The sequence below is a fragment of the Pholcus phalangioides genome, unplaced genomic scaffold, assembly GCF_987345545.1.
Source record: "Pholcus phalangioides strain wild (caught in Gottingen) unplaced genomic scaffold, Ppha-v1.0 ptg000004l_1, whole genome shotgun sequence".
Taxonomy (NCBI): domain Eukaryota; kingdom Metazoa; phylum Arthropoda; class Arachnida; order Araneae; family Pholcidae; genus Pholcus; species Pholcus phalangioides.
The window spans coordinates 44,527,846-44,550,703 of NW_028301597.1; the positions used below are offsets into that span (position 1 = coordinate 44,527,846).

The 22,858-nt window shown below is 31.1% G+C and overlaps 1 protein-coding gene across 1 annotated transcript in view; it reads right to left on the reverse strand.

Annotated features, from left to right (window-relative positions):
• Positions 1-22,858, reverse strand: part of LOC149087656 (hemicentin-1-like) — a 132,086-nt gene that overhangs the window by 35,924 nt on the left and 73,304 nt on the right. The window contains exons 32-51 of the mRNA XM_089231566.1: positions 22,521-22,838; positions 21,530-21,811; positions 21,121-21,260; positions 20,246-20,378; positions 19,538-19,813; positions 18,560-18,690; positions 17,398-17,554; positions 16,997-17,278; positions 15,497-15,670; positions 15,179-15,292; positions 14,382-14,672; positions 12,505-12,659; positions 12,179-12,302; positions 11,392-11,670; positions 8,623-8,904; positions 6,270-6,551; positions 5,527-5,799; positions 4,968-5,255; positions 2,751-3,023; positions 542-682 (exon numbers count right to left, since the gene is read on the reverse strand). Coding sequence (XP_089087692.1) covers positions 542-682; positions 2,751-3,023; positions 4,968-5,255; positions 5,527-5,799; positions 6,270-6,551; positions 8,623-8,904; positions 11,392-11,670; positions 12,179-12,302; positions 12,505-12,659; positions 14,382-14,672; positions 15,179-15,292; positions 15,497-15,670; positions 16,997-17,278; positions 17,398-17,554; positions 18,560-18,690; positions 19,538-19,813; positions 20,246-20,378; positions 21,121-21,260; positions 21,530-21,811; positions 22,521-22,838 — 4,395 coding nt within the window. The remainder of the gene's footprint in view (positions 1-541; positions 683-2,750; positions 3,024-4,967; positions 5,256-5,526; positions 5,800-6,269; positions 6,552-8,622; positions 8,905-11,391; positions 11,671-12,178; positions 12,303-12,504; positions 12,660-14,381; positions 14,673-15,178; positions 15,293-15,496; positions 15,671-16,996; positions 17,279-17,397; positions 17,555-18,559; positions 18,691-19,537; positions 19,814-20,245; positions 20,379-21,120; positions 21,261-21,529; positions 21,812-22,520; positions 22,839-22,858) is intronic.

Consider the following 22,858-nt stretch of genomic DNA (forward strand, 5'->3'; position numbering starts at 1 on the left):
GATATTAGTGCAGACGACATTTGCTATAACGATCCCAAGCTATAGCAACCATTCCATTATAACAACGATAGGATATGTCCTAAATGTTTCCACACAATGAATATCCTATATCTTTTTCCGTTTGATATAGTGATCATACTTTATATTTTTCCTTTCAAAATAACCACCATTCAATATAACATCAGTTTTCAATGGATTGATGGGGGGGGGGGTCCTTTGTAAGAAAATTTATAATGAAGAAATTACAGTGAAAATCCTGTATAACGATACACTCTATAATGATATTACTCTCTGGTTCTGATATATTTTTCAAAGTTTCAATGAATTCCATCTATAATGATAAATACTTTATAATAAATTTCTGTATAGTCCCTTGAATATCATTATATAAGAGTTTCACTGAATAATGAGTATAAAGTATCACAAAGTACAAGCTTGTGGGAAATATTTCCTAACAAAATTGAAGTATATGATTACAATAAAAAAATATTCTTAAGAAATGAAAAGCATGATGTTCCATGAAAAATTTTCAGTCACTCACTCGAATTGCTATATAGCAAAATAGAATCCTTAACCCAAATTGTAGATGGCGTTGGATGGCCTGTAGTACTGCAAGGAAGAAAAACTGATCTTCCTGACAAGACTTTCAAGTCCATTTCCATATTATCAATTAATGGAGGAGCTAGAATGATAGTATGGAAAAAAAATTATATTTGTTCAATGGCAAATACTTCTCCTAAAAATAAAACACACTGAAGGAAAATTTTGAGAGGGAAGAGCAAAGATAAACCTTCATATTCACCTTCTGTAATGTTAAGTACTCAAAGCTTATGAAGCTTGTTCAATATTTTTGTATGCCATATTAAGTAGTGATAAAATTCTACAAACAGTTTTGTTTTACTTCATATTTTAAGACAACTTTGAGTCATATTGAGTTCATTACTTAAGGTTGGTGTCTTTATCATGTGGCTTTCTGAGCTTTCTATCATGGCCCATCAAACATGAACAAATAACTAAAAAGATTGAAAGACAATTTAATCAAAAAATAATTTGATAAAGCCTGCCGGCCACTGAACAAGTTTGGGGGGACCCAGAAGCCCAAAAAATATTTTGGGGGTCTTCCACCCAATTTCATATATTTTAGGGCAGAAATGTCAGTATCCAAAAAACCTACTTAGTTACAGAATTTACAGAAATGCTTACATGAAAAAAAATTCAGAATTTTTAAAAGAAATAGTTTAGGGATTAATAAAAGATAATTTCAGAATTATTTTACAATCTATAAAAATTTTTAATTAATGTACAAATAATTCCAAAATAACTGAAATAATTTTAAAACTATTAGAAATTTTAAAACTGAAATAATTTTTGAAACAATTAGTTTCAGAATTAGTGAAAGAAATAACTTGAGAATGAATAAAAGAAATAATTTCTATTTTCATGATAGAAATAATTCCATAATTGTTAAAAAAATAATTGCAAAATTATTGAAATTTTCAAGATATGAAAAAATTAATTTTGAGATATATTTCAGGGAATAATTCCAGAATTATCAAAATTATTTAATGTAATTTAAATGCAATTTCAAAACTAATCACAATTGGAAGGCTCAGAGTCAAGGCTAAGTCAATTTACTGAAAATGGCTTTTGTATTGCACGTGCCTCTTCATTGTTAAAGCTTCCAGTTGCCAAAAAAATTCAAATTGCTATCTTTATATTGCAACAGGAGATAGCTGCCACTTATACTGACCATGGAATAAAACAATCCCTTTATCTCATTTTTAATGTTTATTGACTTGGCTTGAGCCCTTCAAATTAATAATAAAAGAAATAATTTCAGAACAAATGAAGTCTTCAATTATTTTAGGCTCCTTGTTTAACTTGGTGGCCCCCTTTAGCTCATCTGTTAAGATATGGCTATACATTACATTAAGCCATTGTAAATCTCTATTTAAACTTACAATTCTAAACACCTCATTATGAGTTGGTGGCCCACGAACTTTGTGATAAGTTTCAATGTGGCTTGCAATGTCTGAAAACCTCTGCTTTAGGCAATGATATAGAACAGGAGGTAGCCAACTTCTCTCTGTTTGAGAACCAACATAATGGCCAGATGCGCACTTTGCAATAGAAATGTGGTGTTTGTGTATCTTTTGCCCCGATTTTTCAAACATGGTGAACTTAATCTTTTCCTGAGATTTTTCTGGTAGTGGTTTTTTAGCACTTAAAAGGAAATTTTTTATGGTAATTTTGCTCTTCAAGATCACTGACCCCTGATGGTTGTGCAAGATAATCTGCTCCTGTTACTTGCATAACGGCTACAGTAGGTTTTTGAAATCAATCATGTAACCTGTGTGCTTAAAAAGGTTTTGTGTTGAAAATACAAATTGTTTTTGAGAAATCAAAAAAATATTTTTTCTCACATTAACCACTATTTCGTCAATTGAAACTGACATAAAAAATATAATAGGTTTTTCATCTTGTCGTGGACCTCACAAAATTACCTTATGGGCCAGCTGCTGGCCACCTTGATATAGAATATGACTTTTTTTTCTAAAGGACAATTCTTTGTAAATGACAGTTAATAGAATACAGGCACATTTATACAAATGTCGAAGCTTTAAAATTGAGTCATTAAACGATTGAGATTTTAATGACTGAAAATGGCAATTAGTTGTACATCATATTTTTTTTACAGCTATCAATCAATATAATTTAAGATTTGAGGAAAAATTCAAATGTTACTTTACCAACTATGTTTAGAAGGATGCTTCTGCTCACAGAGCCGGCTTCATTTGTAGCAATACAAGTATAATTTCCAGCATCCTGCAGTTTGATGACTTTAATAATAAGAGCTGCCTTTTCATCTAAAAATTGAAAATTAGATGAGGGTGAAACTGGATTATCATCCTTCAGCCAGGAAATGATTGGCCTTGGGTGTCCATCAGCCTCACATTCAAAAATTGTCTGTGAATCTATAACAGCTTTCTGAAAAGATGGACCACTCTTTATTGATGGTTTTTCTGGAAAATAGAATATGACCCAAAACAAGCAGCAAACAATTAAAAATCAAAGGCATGATGGAACAGAAGTAAAGAAATTACAAATGTATTCTTAAATTTAAAAAAAAATTTAAATTAAAAATATTTAAGTTATTTTTTGGAGAAAACTATTTAAAAATACATCAAATTAAAAAAACATTGGGTTTTTGATCGAATCGTCAATTGAAAGAGAAATTCTACTTAAACTAAAAAAAATTCTTTTTTCCCTTTAGGAAAAAAAAAATTCATACCAAACACACACACAAAAACTTTTATTCTCAATATGAAATTTGAAAATTCTCAAACCGGGTATGCTGATTTAAATTAGCTTGATTTGAATCATGATTTAAATCACTTGATTTTTTTTCAAAATCATTGATTTAAATCACAAAATTTAAATTTTGTGTTTTGTTTTTATATTTTCAATAATATGGAAGTAAAAGTAACTAAGTATGGTATGCATGTTACTGATATGTGGTGAAAAGAAGGTTAAAAGAAATATAGTTCTTTGGGAATCTTAAATATGGACTTGAACTTCTTAGATACATACTAATTCCTAGATACAGTGCAGAAAGAAAGATGTTCTATTTCTAGATTTTGAACATGGAAAAAATTGCAGAAAAATATAGGGAGTTGAACTTAGCTAAACTGCACTAAGTATTTTCAATGGATGTGTGGCACTAGGGTTCCCCCGATTAAAAAACAGAGGAATTATTTTTTGTATAAAGCCTTGAATTCTATACCCTAATTGCTGGGCTTTTGGCTTTACTTTTTGTATTACAATTTTGAGTTTACTACTTATTTTTCTACCAAAACTCACTGAATCTGTGAAAAAATAAAAATTATATTAACTATTAAGCAACATCATGCAAGTCGGTCTAATAATTGTGCAAGAAACAATCTTGTCAATATAGAATTTGTTTTATTTAATTGAAGCTGAATGGTCCTTTGGTTGTACATAGAGGGGAATCGAGATGTCTGCATCATATGTGTGATACTGAGTTGCCTCCACTCATTCACTTTAATTGAGGGGGGGGGGGAAGGCCTCATTGAGGGGGGGGGGGGAAGGCCTCATGAATAAAAAACACTTTCTACAAGAAAAATGTTAATCCATGAAGTTAATTTGGGTTCAACAACCTTTCATGTTACATAAACACAGATGGTGTTTTGGTGTTTGTATTTTTTGCTTGTAGTTTATTCATTAATTTGAAAAAAAAATGCTGTTAGGTGATATGAAAATATGCATTCTTAATTATTAACATGATTTGTTAGAATTAATAAACAGTCAGTTAATTTTAATAAAAAAATCAAATTTTTTTATTTTAAAAAAAATCATGTTTTCTTCACATACCCTGTTATCAAAGCTTGTGTCTGGGCTCTCATGTTTCAACATTTCTTAATTTTGCAAATACAACCATTTGGTACATTTTATTTGCATGACTATATAAATACCTATATATCCAGATATGCCCATAGGAAGATATACTAAAAAAATCTTAAGCCACTCTATTTTTTGGCACATGATGCTGTTTACCTCCAGCATACAGGTACCTATATAGAATCATTCAGTGTGTTGCTCTAAAGAAATTTTTGAACTATCCTAAAAAAATTTAAGTAGATTGAAAACAGTTAATTTTTTTTAATTGCTTCTATGAATTCATGAGAGAGAATTCATGGATTTTCTCAGTCTTTGAACACTGTCATTGATTTATAGAATCAGAAGAATTTTTTGTGCAAAAGATTGGCTTTCCTTAATCTGAACCACACTACGAACTCCCACTGACCAAATGGGAAATAAATCATTTAAATAAAATATTTTTTGACTTAGTACTATAAAATAAATTTTTTTCAATTACATTTCTCTGGCTCTGAGGAGAATACTAATATAATATGTGAATATAAAATTTTGTGTTAAAACAACTTTACCTAAAACGGTGAGATGGTAGCTTCTGGATGCATTTCCAGCAAAATTTGATGCAACACATCTATATCCAGCTGAATCACTATGAGTAGCTTGACGAATGAGAAGGTGTTTTCCTTTGTCAAGAACCTGCAGGTTTGATTTAAAATCTGTAACTATAGGGTGACCATTTTTTGTCCAGCTTATAGATGGTTCAGGTATTCCAGATGCATTGCAGCTTATCTTGACTGGCTGTCCCAAAAGTGAAGTTAAAAACTGTGGAGACTCAGCATTATCTTTCACTTCAGGTGGCACTAATTCATCAAGTTAAAAAAAAACAATACAATACTATATTATACTTATTGACTAAACAAAATAGTTTGCTCTCATGTGATTTTTTCAGAATGAGTTCTAATAATAATTATCTTTATTTACATTTGTTTCGAAGACTGTTCGCAATAGTGAAGACACTTTAACAATGAGTGGATGAAAATGAAAACTATAATAGCTATTGTAAACTAATTTTTTTTATTGTCTGCAGACAGAAAAAAAAAAAATATATATATATATATATATCTAGTATACCCATTACTATAACTTCAAAATCCTTGGTAGCAATCCCAGCCAAGTTGCTTGCCTCACAAGTGTACATTCCACTATGGTGAGTATTTGTAGATGCAATATATAGTGAATTTTCAGACAGTGTTATGGAATTTCCATTTCTCATCGGGATGTAATCTTTCATCCAAATTAGATCCGGGTCCGGAAACCCTTTTGCTGAGCATTTCATAAGCAGAGGATAACCAACAATGACAGACAAACGCTCCATGTCATCATAATCTTCAAACGAAGGAGGAACTATAATGATAATGAGAATAAATCAATAATTCTAAATTTACTAATTCGTCATAAAATATAACATTTCAGTTTACAACCAGTTTTTTTGATAGGGTTCTAAAGTACACATTAGCTATTTATCTGAAATAAATTGGAATCATGGACATGAATAGTGGGGGAAATAATTATCAAAAAATTATCAACACACAATAATTTGAAATGATTAAAAAAAACTAGCATAGATTCAAAGCTTAAGAGGGCAAGGGATATAAACTGTATATATTCTGAAAGGCATACCGTAGTATAATTTTATTTTGAATTTATAATGAAAAAAAAGTTTTTGGTCAAGACTTTCCAAAAAATAAAGTCATTTACATAATAGCACGTAATATGAGAACAAAATGTATTCATTAGTAGCGTAATGCTGGTCAAATACAGCTTGCTATTGTGAATCACTAAACAAATAAATAAATATGTGCATAAAAACTCACCCAAAATAGTCAAATTGAAGCTATGTTCAGAACTGCCAGCAGTATTTGTTGCTATACAAGTATATTCATCATTAGCATCTGATTCGGACACAGATCCTAGCCATAAGACAGTATTGTGATCTAAAAGATGAATGTTAGAATTTTCAGTCAGTGGAAATCCATTCTTCAGCCATGTCATGGTGGGAGGTGGATTGCCACGAGCTGGACAAACCATTCTTACAGGATTACCAAGAATGGCTTGATAGCTATAGGATGTATTACCAAAGCCCATTTCAGGAGGAACTAGAAATGGAAGAGGAAAATAATTAGAAATCTACATAATGAATGAATTTGGTAACTTGAATTAATCAAGCTAGTTCAAAAAGAACCATATTTTAAAAAAAATCACAGGATTCCACAAACAAATTTTAAATGGAAAATACAGTAAAAAAACACCCCTTTTAATAGACAACCCTCAGATGCAGTTACCCTTCTTTTAAGGGCCGATAATAATTTCCTCTTGTATAATAAAAGTACACATTTCAAACCCCTGATTAACGGTCACCTCTCTTTTACTGACAAATGTTTTTGTCCCACTGGTGTGCGCAAAAGAGAGGTTTTACTGTAAATTCAAATGGGGGGGGGGGGATGATTCACATTATTTCATTCATAAAATTAGATGTTTTCTCCCTCAAAATACACTAATAACTCATTACTTAATATGTAATAAATCATTGCATATTCTTAAGATAATTATTATGCAAATGCAAAAGCCAAATCCCAAAAAGATAAAAACCAACCAGGTGGCTGAAAAGAAATTACCATCAAAAAATGAATAATGGGATCATAATTACAGATTAATATATTGAAATTTTCTTCAAACCAAATTTAACATGAATTAAATTTCAGTTTCATTAATATTAGATGGACCGATGTTTCATTCTACCTAGAAAGACTGATACTGGTCAAAATGACAAGAGGTTGATTTTCATTACATACTACCAATTTTCAAAATTTTTATTATCATTAAATGTATGTATGAGTGCAGGCGTCATAAAATATGAAAAATATTATTTTTTAAAATAAAATCTTATATAATTAAATTTTATATTAAATTCCCAAAAGATTCTTAGCATAGCTGATAAAAAATATCAATATTCTGCACATCATAACTGCAGTTGCATCCGCACTTCACACACTCTATATTTTTCAATACCTTTGTTACATTAGAAAAAACTTTGATGCTCGCATATTTCTTACCCATTCCAAATGTATTACTTGTTTTGTTATTGCATAGTGAAATCCTACATGTCTTTTCTCCAGATACAACAACACTCTTTGTTTTAGTCAATAAAATTATTATTTCTGAACAAATAAGATTATGCTTTTTAGTTAATATTTAACAGGAAAAAATAACCTTTTATTTTTTTTTTCTACAAATCGACAAAGGATTTATCAATGCTAAGTCAAACGTTGTAGAAATCATGTACTGATAAATGAATGATACTCACGCAAAGTGCTTTTGAGTCATCTGATTAACATTATAACATCATACTATGTTTTATTGCAAAACTCAATGGTTTCAGGAATCTTTTTCTCACTTTAAGAGTACATAGGCTTTTTTTGCATCGATGCATTGAATTTAGTAGGAGAATATTTTCCTTTTTTGTACTCTGATAACACAACATTTAACGTCCTTATGTGTAAATGCATTAAACAGGTGTCATATAAAGGGGGTCCTTGTAAAATTCACATGAAATTTCTTTTCGATTTTTTATTGTCAACTTCACCAAGGTAATATAAGATATTCTACTTTAGTTTTTCAGTTCAGTGATTCGCATTACTATATTTTAGCCAAACTAGAATTTTTATCTCATCATTAGTCAGTCAGTAAGGTAAATCAATTAGCAAGGTCAATTAAGTAAGATCTTTCAATTAGCAAAAGCTAGAACATTTATACTAGAAAAGAAATTTGATGACACGATTTGACAAAATATTTGCTGTGCATGCAGTGTCTATAACATTGCCAGCCATAGTCCGTCTAGGTTAAACTAAAAATATCTTTGCCCATTTTAAAAAAAAACGACAGTCAAGCAGCTCTATGTTTCCGTATTTTTAAGGCAAATCATAAAATTTCAGCATTCTAAACAATCCGGTTCCTTATGGAAATGGAGTGAGAAGATAGAAAACAGTCAAAATGACTGAACTCTAGTGTTAAATCTTTACCAAAAATTATTTACAACTTTTATTTCTCTTCATCCTACTTGCACAAGAAAAGTACTTCCAAAATTTAAATGATACATCCTGATTACTCAGCAGAAAGATTAATTGCAAATGACCAATAATGGTTTAGCTTTTTAAAACATTCACGTACCTGCAACTGCAAGAACAACATCTGCTTCTGCTGCACCCACCTCATTAGTGGCCATACATGTATAAGTTCCTGAATCTGTTTGCTTAACGTGTTCTATGTCAAGATATTGCCCACCACCAGAAAGAATGTAAGAGACAGATGTGTGTTCTATTGGCTCATCATTTTTGAGCCAAGAGATGCTTGGAGAGGGAAGACCTTGTACCTCACAATAGAGTCGAACGGAATGATTGAATACAACATTACTAGGTTCTTGCACTCCAATGTTTTCAATTACAGGAGGAACTGAAAAATATAATGCAAATCAAAATTTTCACAAGACAGCAATAATGATAAAATATAGTTAATTTTTATTATTGCTCCAGACAACATTATACTGATTTTGGAATGGAGTAGACTCTCTTTATTCAGCCATGCACTAGTCCAGTGGTTCCCAACCTTTTATAGGTCATGCCCACCAAAGCATATCTGAAATCCTGATATCCCCCGTGCTTTAATCAGGGTACACCCCCTTTCCCAGTGAAAAACTTCATAGTTCCATAACAAATTTTGTTTTTTTCTTCAAATGTGAGAACCATTATTTTTCACTTTGCCTCCTTAAATTTTAAAACTAGAGGACTTTGCTCCCTTCCCTTTTCTGTCTACTTTTACTTAGTCAAAAGCAGTTGTTATTAATCAGGGGTCTTCAGAGAGGCTTCAGAAGGTTTGTGATGAATTAAATCATTGTTTTTATATTGCTATACACTGAATATTATTTTTAAAGGAGTTCGTGGTCTTCATTTTATTGGTAAAGGGATCCGTGAATTTTATCTTAGTGGTACAAATTTTCTGTGGAACACAAAACATTAGGAACCCTTAATCATACCCCTTTCACTGAAAGAGAAAAATAAAAGAAATCAGTCATATTAAGAAATCGTTCGAAAATTAAAAATTTGGACTGATATAAAAAAATGAAGGGAGTTCAGAAGGTTTCAAGCTTTTATAAAAAAACTCAAATTGTCTCCCTCCTAAAAATCAAATGGCCCCATGTTGTGAATCACTGAGCTAGTCCAACCCATCCAGCGACACAGTATTTTCATGTTGGCTCCCATGGTATGTGGAAGAGAAAAACATGTTATTGCATGTGAAGGCCCCAACTTTGATAAGAATAAACCCCTTGGAATAAGGTCAAAAATGTTTTTTAGCATATGAATATAGACTATGTTATTCTAATTTTAAGAGAGACATGGGTAAATACAAATGCAAAATTAGAAATCACAACAGACAAATTGCCAAACAAGGTGGCTGGAAAACAGTAAAAGGAGAAATGAAAATAAATAGTATTAGAAAAAAGCCCATAAAATTATGGTAGTTTAAATACAGCCACCCAAAAATGTCAGAAAAAGTAACTAAACAACTAAAATATCTGCCTATAGAAATATGGTTGTCATTCTTCACAAATATGGTAGCTTCTCAATTACGCCCACACACCTTATATTTCCTTTTGAAGGTGTCTATTGTGGGGGGAATTCATGACATCAGAAGGTAAGCTATTGCTTGCATTTGCAACCCTGTTGGGGAAAAACTCTCTGAGACACAATAACCTAGAATTATCCCTAGCAAATTGAAACTGATGTCCATTCTCAATCTCATTGACACATATGTTGTTCCAAAGAAAACATTCAATGAGTCAATTCTCTCTTCATACATCAAGTCTTGCATACTCGCCAGTGCTTTAGTTGCACTTCTTCAACCAAATTAATATACTTCTGAAGATACAGTGTCCAAAACCGTACCACATACTCTAGGCCAGTGGTACGCAAACCCTGAGTCGTGACCACCTCGGGGGGGAGGGGGGGAGGTCATGTCAATGAACTATAGGGGCATCCCGAGAGATTCTCTAAAACAAAAACTTCCACATAAGAAATTCATTTTTATTTAAGAATATGTCAAAACTAAAGAATGCATTATTCAGCTGAGCTAATTAGCCATGCATAATACAATGTAATTTTATAAAATACTACTCATACAATAATCAATATATTAGCTGTCAAGCCAGAATCACGAATGCACAATGTCCTTGCAAAAAAAAATGTGGGAAATGACGTTCGAATGTTTACTCTAACCATGTTACTCTATAGAAGTTATTTTCCTAAAATGTTTTGTAACACGTGTTTCAATAGGGATACACATCCACATTCGAGGCACAACTTAGATAGCAAAAAAAGTTATTCAAACAGCTAAAAAAAAAAGGAAAATTTGTACTTTCATGCTTTTGGCATGCGGCGGATGATATCAAGTTGGTGCATGTACAGTATAACTTAGAGAGAATCACCCAATTTCAAAATTGTATATTTCTTAAAAATTAAAAACACAGAATAGAATGGTAAGTAATATGTGAATGTAAGGGAGAGAATGTGTCTACATTTTATGAACAATTTTTGTTAATGGTCGATTTCAAGTGCAGAATCATTTTGAAATCTGATGATTCTTTCTTAATGGCCTTGTTTATGAAATCAATCACCATACACCTCGCTACACTTCCATCTTGCATAAGGGACACTAAGTCCCTTATGCAAGATGGAAGTGTAGCGAGGCTAACTGAAATAAAGGATTTACTGTCATATCGAGTATCATAAATGACAGTGCTGCGATAATGAAATCATTAAGTATTGTTGTAGTGAGGTTTCACCATGTATCAAAGATTAAATTTCCATATTTTGTAAATTCTAACCTTTCTATTATCTTAGAGATAAATTAATGATTTTTTTTTCAAACACTAAAGACTCTCACCATGAATTTTAACCAAATACTCTATTTCACTTATGCCTGCATCATTGACAGCCATGCAAGAGTATTTTCCAGCATCCAACAAAGTAACCTTGGAGATTTTTAAAACAGAAGTATCTTCAGTAAGTGAATGCTTTTGGTTTGAGACTATCATCTGAGAATCTTTATACCACAAAACTTGGGGAGCAGGTATTCCTCCTGCATTGCAGGTGAGTCTTACATCACCGTATTGGACAGCAGTTATAAACAGACCTTTAGCTGGAGGTGTGATTACTGGTGCAACTATAAAAAAGAAAGTTTAAACTTATTAAAACTTTCATTAGCAACAAAAATCTAAACTAAAATTTTAAAAAAACAAGAATTTCAAAGAAATTTTTAAAAAACAACTAAAATTTAAAATTTCTTTGATTTTTTTAAAATATTTTTCACAAGTGAAATAATAGAATTATACGGAAGAGTAGTTGACTTTGCCTAATAATACTCAAAAATCGTCAATGAATAAGGCAAATACAAACGAATAAGGGAATACAGGAATTTAAAGAAAATTTGAATAGACCAATGTTTACCTCCATTTTACAAGCAGCCAATAAGATTGTTGCAAAAGACTTACACACAGATGCTTCGCTTCATTCTTGCCAAGACGTTTGACTTAGGCAGACATATAGTTTTTTCGTTCATTGAGCAACCAATATTGAAGATTTGGTAATCAATCCAAGTGGGAAACTTGGTCAGAGTGAACACAAAGAGTGAATAATGAGGTTAAAATAATGAGAAATACCAAGAGCATTACCATTCACATCAACATGATATGTTCTTTCATCACTTCCACCTTCATTCATTGCAAGGCATGTATATGACCCATTTTCACTTGAAGTTATATTTGAAATTCGCAACACATTGTTTGCAGAAAAGTTCTACAGATAAAGGAAAAAATATATAAATGTGGTTAAATTGATAAAATTGGCACAATTCAGTTAAAATGAATAAATATTCAATTTAACAAATGAATTCTTTGAAGAAAATAATGGTATGTATATATCATTGGTACTGAATATGGATGCCTTACACAAAATGTAATGTAATGAAATCATTAACACAAACATATGAATAACCTACTATTTTTCCTCCTTCAGGTATGGTTTCATTGTCTTTCTTCCACTCAATTTGTGGTTGAGGAAACCCGACTGCATTACATTCCAAAGTGAGAGACTGATACTGTTTGATGAATGTCTTAACTTCTTTCTCAACTGGATGGGAAATTCTAGGAGGGACTTCAAAGAAAACAAAATTATTTTAGTAATTAAAAACTGATTTAAAATAAATGTTAACAAAATTTTCAGGTAAAGTTCTGTTAATACAGTTGAATCCTGTTATAATGAACTCTGAGGGTCTAAAGAAATCACTTCATTATAACAAAATTTTATTATAAAGGAATTTCAAATTTTAGGAATTTTAACATTCATCAAAAAAGTTTCATTGTAGCGGAATTTGATTCTAAAGAAAAAATTATTTACTCTGTTCTCACTAATAAATATTAAGTTGAATTTTAAAAATAACTCAAACCAACTTAGCATTGAATTTTTTTTTTTTTAGTATAGGTTTTACTTACTTGACATAATTGAAGCAGATAACCTGTATTTTTTTACAAGTCTTGTGGTAGCTGAGGAAACTAAAAATTCCTCAAAATATACACATACTGAAATGCATGCAATGATTAAAAGCTCAAAGATTTCGCACGGGAAAGCACATGCAAAATTCCAGTCTTTTTTCATATGAGTGGGCTAGTAACTAGCACATTTCAGAAATGAATGTTTTGAAACCATGTATGTTTTTGGAAAATGACGTGAACGAATGTTCTGTAAAGACAGCTACATCCCCATCTGGAAAATTTTAAAGTCTAATCTTTTTTTCTATGGGATCCTATAAATACTTTTTGAATTTGAAGTTCCATCTTGGCCCAATTTTTCAAAAATATTGAAAGTGTATATATATATATATATATATATATATAATGCTTACCAAAGATTTTATTTCTTCTTTCATGCACCGGATTGGTGAAATTTCTTCTTGCACCCCCCCCCCCCCCCCCCCCAGCCATAGAAGAACTCTTGTTCTGCAACAGTTGAGTAAGTTAATTATCTGAAACCAATTTTTAGGGGATAATCTTTAGAAAATTCTGTACTTTTTTTGGTTGATTCTCAGAAACTTGTATTTTGAATTTGTTATACCAGATTTTTCATTTCCTAACATTGGAATTCGCAATGCATTGTTCCTATGTAAACATGTTTAAGGGGTTAGAAAAGTTTTTGTTACAAGATTTTTGCTTTTGTAGTATCCATTAAAACAGGATTCGTATTTTCTTTTCTCTTTCAGCACCAAGTTTCACAAAATGTGAAACTTGGCTTCGGAAAAATTAAAACACAACTTTTTTTTTGTTTTAATTTTTTTCATGTAATAATTATGAAAAAGAATAATTTTCAGGAACATGTTACTGAAAGTTCTATGAATAATCATCAATTTGAAAGTTTAGCTCTATCAATATAAAATATTCTTTATAAATTACAGAAATCAAAGTGAGATTATACTAGATCTGTAACATCATTTGAGTGATAGTTTCTTTCGAATCTGAGAAACAATCTGAAATGTCAGCCTCAATATGTTGAAAGTCATGACTAGATAGCAATGTATTCATTGGCACAGAAATAATGCACATGAGTATAACAAATTAAAAGGTTCTGTTTTTTCATTCTTTTATTTCAGTTTTGAAATTTATGCCTATCCAAAAGATCAGCAATTGGACTGGAAAATAGTTGTTCAAATTTAATAATGGTTCAAATTTACACCTTCACATACGTTAGTAGCCAAACTGGTCAGTTGATAGGCAGTAATGGATCAAATGGCATGATCTATTCTCAGAATCTGGAGATTATTAACAACTCTTTTTCTTCACATTTAATTTGTTTTTAAATTAATGAAAATCTGAGTTTGTATACCTATTATAACAAGGTCAGTCTCATGCCTTGCCTCGCCAGCTGGGTTACTAACAACACAGTGATATGTTCCAGAATCAGTAGATTGTGCTCTCATGATCTTCAGGTGTTTATGGTCATCAGAAAGTGATATGTGAGGCAGAATTGTAGCTGATGTGATGACTGCTTCATCCTTCAACCAAGAAATTGTTGACTGAGTTTCTGATTCCAACACAGGACATGAGATGATAATGTTTTCTCCTTCTTTGCGTCTAAGCTCTCTATCTGGAAGTGTTGAACTCAATGCTGGTGGCTCTATAAATATACAAGATCAATATCAATTCATGTATCTATAGCAATATATACTTTAAATTTTGCATATTTAACAAATAGTATATTGAGACTGAAAATCAGTAACTGTGATCAACTACTAAAAAATTTACAATACACTTCCCACACACACTTTTCTTTTGCAAAAAAAAAAATCAAAATTAGTTTAAAGTTTCTTTGACTCATATTTTCAGACCATGAACTTCTTTTCCTTTGCATTCTATTAGATTAATTACATCATATTCTGCAGTTCAGAGTGAACTTAGATTGTTAAAAATAAAAACACCAATGGAAAAAAAATATATATTTAAAAACCAACACTACTTTACACTGAATACCAGTGAACTAACCACACAGCTGCTAGTTGACCATAAAAATAAATATTAGTTGTTTTTTTCAAGATTCATAATTAAACAATCATTAAATTTAGCTAGTCTATCACAATTGATTTCAATCTGATTGGGGAAAAATGCCCATCAAATAATTTTTACCTAAAATATCAACAACATATACAATCTCATCAGAACCAGCTTGGTTGTAAGCTGTACATGCATATTCAGCAACTTCCATTCTTCCCATTGAGAATATTCGCAACTGTTTTCCTCCTATAAAAATCATAAACAACCTTAATAATAAAGAAATTGGTGAAAAAGGTCAACTCTATTATCGCATATAAAGATGTAGATGAAAATTGACAAATTTTTACATTTGCAGTAACTAAAAATTACCCAAAATTGCACACACCACACCTTTGACAGTTACGTGTGCATAATCAGGAACATTTAAAATACAACAGAATCAAATCTTACCTTCTAGGATTTGATAATTCAAATGACCCCCACCAAGACCTAATTGGCTTCCATCTTTACTCCAAACCAGATTAGGTGTAGGATATCCATATGCAATGCACTTTAGATCAAGAGATTGGTTGCTTATAGCCATCATATATGGAGAATAATTAGAATGGTCTATGAAAGGAGGAGCTAGTAACCAAAATAAAACAATCACTTTCAAAAATATAATAAAGACACAAATATAAAACAAAATTTTGTCATTAATAAGTTCATAGAATATATAAAATAAATTCATTTTTTCAGTAAGGGTGAAGAATTTTAATATTAATCAATGCAACAAAAATCAGAAATAATTTTCAACTAGCGTGAGAAATACAGAAGTTAGTCCTGATCATATTCAAAAACCAATCACTTCTACTACCACTATTAAACCACACACACACCTCGTCCACATTCCTCAATGAAATTTCAAATGAATGAGTTGTATGTGTTGTGAACCTTGTTTCTTAGGAATGTTTATTATGTGCTCAAGTAGTGCTGCCTTTGTCTTCCGAATTCGGAAGCAAAGAACTCAGAGAGTTGAGTTTTTCTTGCAGTGTCATACGTGTATTTTTAAGTATTGTAGTCCTGATTGCTTGTTGTGGAGACACTTTTTATATGGGAGATCGGATTGCATTTGCAACTGAAGTTGGTTTTCAACTTCAGTTGACCACTACTGTCAGTGAGGTTTGAACCTGGTTCCCTGCGATGTCCACTTGACCAATAATAGTAATTAATTGCTTCTACTACTCTGAATAAAATTTGCCAAAAATTAAGAGAAATAAAAAATAGTGAGTGATTAAAAAAACCACATTATTAATACGAGGGATCCCACTTATTTATCAACATGACCTTACAATATAAAGATATCAAGTAGAAAACTTCTTATTTGGGGGGGGGGGGGGGGATGCTTCCCACATGGGAAAGAAAAAAACCAGGACTCTAGAAATAAGGCTTTTCAAATAAGAAAGCACCTTGTACAAGATTCACAATAAACCCCCCAGAGAAATTTATACAAAAAAACAATTGAAATTTTACACTCTCTATGAATTGCATTAATAAGAAACAAATATATAAAAAGTTATAAATTTAAACTAGACAGAAGAACTGCAGTCTCCAAGTTCAATATAATTTTTTTCATATTTTCCTTATTCATATCAAAAAATTTGAAACCTGGAATGAGGTACCCCTCCCTAAATTTCACTTCAATTATTGTTGTAATAGAAAATACCATATATTTAAATTTTAGATCAGCCATTTTTTTTCTTTACTTGAACCATATTTTATTTTCTGCCTTTAGTTATTGCTTCAATCAAATCAACACATTAGTTCAGAAAATTTTTGACAAATAAACTACTAGGCTTCTCTAATTTACATTTGTGGACTATTCTTGATTGAATTGAATAAAGCACAAAAAACAAGCAATTTGCATCCAAGAAGTCTTTACGTTTTTAATGTTAGTATAGTGTAACTTACTGTAAACACTAACATCAAAGTGCCTTTCATCCTGCCCAGCAGAGCTTGAGGCTACACATGTATATCGCCCAGCATCTTCAATACTAGCAAATCGAATTAGTAATGAAGAATCATTGCTCAGGATATGTAAATTTGTTTCTGAAAAAGGAGGAATCAGTTGCCCGTTTTTCATCCAAGAGATTGTAGGTTTAGGAGTACCATCTGTTTTACAAGGTATAATCAATGGTAGGTTCAGTTTTGCCACCAATTCCCCATTAATATCAGCTGATATTTTTGGAGGCACTGAAAAAAAAAATACATGAAAGCTACAATTATTCAATATAATTTTTTTTCTTGCAAACAAAGAAAGAAAATTTCTATGAAAACAAAAACATTAAATGCATTGGTGAAGGTATTCTTACCTTGAACAAAAACATCAAATGTTTTTTCAATTGTTGCAAGACTGTTTGATACTTTGCAAGCATATTTTCCACTGTCATCAATTTCCGCACTATCAATATGCAAAATTTGTCGGTTTTCTAGTAACTGAAATCTTGAGCTTAAACTACCAGTCAAGACCTAAGATTATGTAACACATATAAACAAATTAAAATAACAATCAATTAAAAAAAAAACCCTCACACTTTTTCTTTATTATTTGAAATTTTTTACAATTTACATTAGCAATAGAAATAACTGCAGAAGTGGTCCTTTTTACTCAGAACTGTTCTGATTGAAATGTATCAGTTTGAAAATTGTTAAATATAAATAATTTTCAACAAAATAAATCTACCATACACATACGTTGTAAACATTCCTTTAGGTAATTTCTAACAAATTGGTATATGCAGGAGCATGTGTGTGTGCACATGCATGACCCTAATGTATTTATGTTGTTAGAGTTATGCTCATTTCATATCATAATGGTGTGTGCTGCCATCTATATAGCCAAAATTTGAATTATCAAATTAATCCACCTTGTATCTATAAAATGACTACAAATCACAACTTAATCATCAACATAGGATAATAATTATCAATTTTTAAAATTTTGTCAGTTACAAAACTCTTTCCCAATTTCTAATTATAATAATTGATTTTAGCTGCTACATCATTCAACCGTTCTGATCAGCGTCACTACAGAATTTCTTGACCATGTCCAAAACTTGATTAACAGAAACTGTTCATGATCCGTTATGAAAGTGATCCAAAATTTGAATTAATCTAGCTCTACTGACATATCTTCCACATATTGAATTGAAAATGGTAAATACCTAACTCCACATTGCAGCATATAAATCTACAAGCACAAATTTTATTTAGAAAAAAATATCACAGTATACTCTGTTGTGTGAAAATTTCATTTATCAATAATGAAATCTTAAGAAATGGAAAAGGAGGGGGGGGGGGTCATTTATAATGTTTTTGTAGAAAAAATGTGAATTTTGCTACTTTATAAGTTCATCTATAAATCTTTAAAAAATTATTTTTTATGACTGGATTCCAAGTTCACATAGATTATCATTTCATGGGTATTTCTATATAATAATTAGGCTGAAAAAAGGGACTTAAAAAATAATTTACTTTTCCATCCTTGATCCAAGTAATCAATGGCACTGGGTTACCAGTTACATAACATTTCAGATCTGTAACAGCCTCTTTAATAACATTATGCACAGATGTCCCTTTGTCCCAAGCATCAAACTGGGGAGGCACTGAATATAAAAAATATTTTATTAAATGATTTTATGTAATAGCATATAACATCTTATTAACTTTTCTTTATCTTTATTAACTTATAACATTTCATTAATTTCTGTAGAATAAAATTAAAAATCTTTTTAATGATTTCATACAAAACTTTTAATACACTGGGTATAATAAATATCTTTCCTTAAGGATATGTAATCTTTTTTTTTTGTACTAAAAAAATATTTTCCCAATCATAACACAAAGTGTGAAAATATTTTTCAGAATGGATGGACTATCAAGATGTTTCTACCCAATCAGTTTTAATAACTAAATTCATTTCCCTTTTCACCTCTAATACTTGTTGTTCTGAAAATGTACCTTTTATTCACGTCAGATTTTGTTTTTCAAAGAATATCATGTGCATCATAGTTTCCCAACCTTTTTTTGTCCCATCACCCCCTTCTTCAGAATTTTTTTTCTCCCATCGCCCCAACGCAATCTAACCCATAGAATCTTGTTATACCCGTAGCTTCTACCCCCTCCCCCCGGAACCCCATGTGATTCCCATGTTGGGAATCACTGACGTGCATTATAAGATCTTGTATGAGCATCAAGTTGAAATGGCAGAAAGAAAAAGTAATGATCCATTGTTCATTGACCCTTTAAGCAGCATTGAGAGATATCTCACCTCCTTAAAAGCCTCTTATTTTATTAACAATATAATTCTAGATAAAAACTTCAACAGAAATACAGATTTATTTTTATAATTTCAAAAACATATCGATTATTTCAGCAGGACAAAAAACTTAAAAGATGCAAAAAAAAAACAAAAAAAAACCACAAACTGCAATATACAGAATATTTTTTTACCTAACACTTCAACAGCAAAGTTGTGTCTAGCAGTGCCAACAGAATTGGAAACTTCACATGAATAATTTCCTGCATCAGATGGTTGGATTCTCGAAATCTGAAGAACTTGACTGTCTTCCAAAATGTGAATGAAAGGAGAAATCTCAATAACTTCACTGTTTCTAAACCATTTTACAGTAGCAGGTGGCTTTGCTTCAATGTGGCACACTAATTCAATAGGACGATGTACAACAACAGACACAATTGGATCTGAATATTCAATAATGCGAGGAGGAACTAAAATAAAAAAAAAAAAAGCTTTATCATTATGAATGAGTAGCAAAACAAATCTAATCATACAAACTTAATTTACTTAGTTAATCCTGTAGCAAAAAATGAAACAGTTAACTGTAAAACAATTCTATTTAACTTTGAAGACCAAACACACCGCACTTCTCATCTCAGTGAGATATCAAAGCATAATTCTATTAAATTGCAAATATAGTGAAACCTGTCCAAGACAGACACTGTATGAGATGAAGTCCTGTCTTAAATGGAATCAAAATATAGTCTGTTCAATTATTAGAGCTTCTATTTGCACTTTTATAAAACAGAAATCTGTCTAAAACGGAATGTTATTTGAGTCTGTTGATGCTTTGTTTCGTACAGGTTTCACTGTACTATACAAAATGTAAGTCAATTAAATCAATAGTAATAGGTATAAGTTACCTTTCACATACAAATCAAAACTTCTTTCCTCAGAACCAAGCTTGTTTGAAGCAACACATCTGTATTTTCCAGTGTGGTTGGATTTTACATCAGTTATTTGCAATACTTGATTATTTTCTTTCAAGTACACTGACTAGGAGAAATATTACAAATTATTATTACATGCATTTGTTGAAAATCGAAGTATTTCATTCATCACATCTTTTACAATGCCAAAAAAAATTATTTGGTGGTGTATAGGGAAGATAAATGGTGGTAATTTCAAAGATATTTTAGATTCATAACACTCTACTCACATTTCTGATTTCATTATTTGAAGGAACTAAAACACAAGTTCTTCACATTATTACATATAAATAACATGTATTGTGTTGTTATACCATGCTAAAATATTCAATAACATGGGGGAATAAATAGCATGAAACTACATAGTTATATCACAATAAAAACAATTAAAAAAGAAAATGTAAATTAAATGTTAGTTACATTTTTATTTCATAAATTGATAGTTAAAAAAATTTCTCTTCTAGATTTTTATCATTATTAAGAGATTCTATCATGATTATTTAGCTAAAATGACAGTCTAAGTCAGACTCTAATTGAACAATATCGTATTTCATGAAGTAAAAGATAGAATGTAGTACTCTGAATGAAACTGTATTAAAAAATGGGAAATTTTTTTGGTCAGCTTTTTAACCCTTTAAGCAGTTTTTAAAATTTTCCTGATCCGCGTTTTATAATTGCTACATTGGAAATAAAAGCGTGTTAAGAACCCAAGGTATTTTGGGGTGACCAAAATAAAGCAGATCAAGTTTGACGAGATATCTCGGGATTGCCGCTTTAAGGGTTAAAGACATTAAAAAAAAAATACTTACGATTCCTCCTTTAATATATTCATAGTTTTTTAACCAAATAACACTAGGCTGAGGATTTCCAAAAGTGAAACATGTCAAAGTGACAGTATCATTTTCCATGACTTCTAGATCTAAACTGGTGTTATATATGGATGGAGGTGCTAGAGAAACAAAAACACCAGGATGCATGAGAGAAACTATCATAAAAGTTCAATTAGTGAGACATAATTTAACAAGTTTTTATGGAGTGAAATAGTTGATGAAATGTATATGAATAAAATATAAACTAGTTATTCTATTCATAAATACAACATATGTATTGCAAGTCATGACTAAAAAAAAAGTTTTACCTGGACTTGAAATCATTCATAAAACATTAAATAAATAAGAATCTAGTAAGAGAAAGCTAAAAATTTTCTAGAAAGCTTACCTTCAACTTGGATATCAAAATATTTTTGGGCTGCACCTGCATCATTCGCTGCAATACATGTGTAACGACCTTCATCAGTAAAATCAGCTTTGATTAATTGGACAGATCGACCACCATCAAGTGCTTTGGTAGATGTTTCATTCGAAAACTCTATTATACCACCACTTTTCATCCATATGTATGTGACAGGAGTTGGGGAATCAATGTCACATTCCATAGTCACTGGTCTATGAAGAGGAACTTGAAGAATTTCTTCTGGGTCACCATTCAGAATGGGGGGAACTACAAAAAAAAACGTTACCATAAATGTATATTTGCATTAAAATATATACAATCAAAAATATCTTAGTGGTACAATATATTTTCTCAGACAACCTGATAGTCATGATTTTTAACAAGTGTAAATTGAATGATTGCAGAAGGGGCGTGATTCCAACCTTGGGAAACTTGGTTAAGAAAGGGAGGTTTTTTTTTCCACAGTACTAGCACTTGTTTTCTAGTTGAAAGTGTCAAAGTTGCTATTACAATATCTTCATGGTTAGTATGGGTACCTTTTTATGCATAAAAAATAAATAAAAGCACTGATTGTGAGTATGACCAGACATTCATTGCAAATGACAATGAAGAAAATATAACAAACCCTTTATTATTTATCTAAATTTTAAGTCACCATGAACAATTGAAAAGTTATGCTATTTCAATCCCCATTATGTGTCATAATACTAAGTATTGTGAGATATGCAGCACATCAAGGTCATGCTTAAAGTAGCTAATCTATATAAATTTGTCTGTTATTGAAATAATAATTAAATAACCAATATGTACAGGGCAGAGGTCCACATTCTTTTTATCTGATGGCCAGATATGGGAAGATAGCTACTGTTTGCAGGTCACAACATAGTCTTTTTTACTTACACCAGGATAACTACTAAGATAGTGCTCAGTTTTGCTCCTTTATGGTTCTAGGTTTTATATATATATATATATATACCTTGAACTTCAACATAAAAATCTTTCTCAATAGTGCCAGCAATATTTGAAGCCACACATGTATAATGACCAGAATGCTGTTTTTGTACATCAGTGATCTTCAACTGCTGCCCTTTATAGAGGATATGAAAGCCATCATCAGGAACAGAGGTCACAAGATGCCCTTCTTTCAACCAAAGGATTATAGGCTCTGGCGATGCATGGACTAGACATTCTAAAACAATACTGTCATTCTCGGATGCTCGAATAGATTCCTGGAGATCAGCTTCTATCTCAGTATCACCTCTTATGTTGTTTGACAATACGATTCTAGGAGGAACTATGATGTAAATTAGAGAA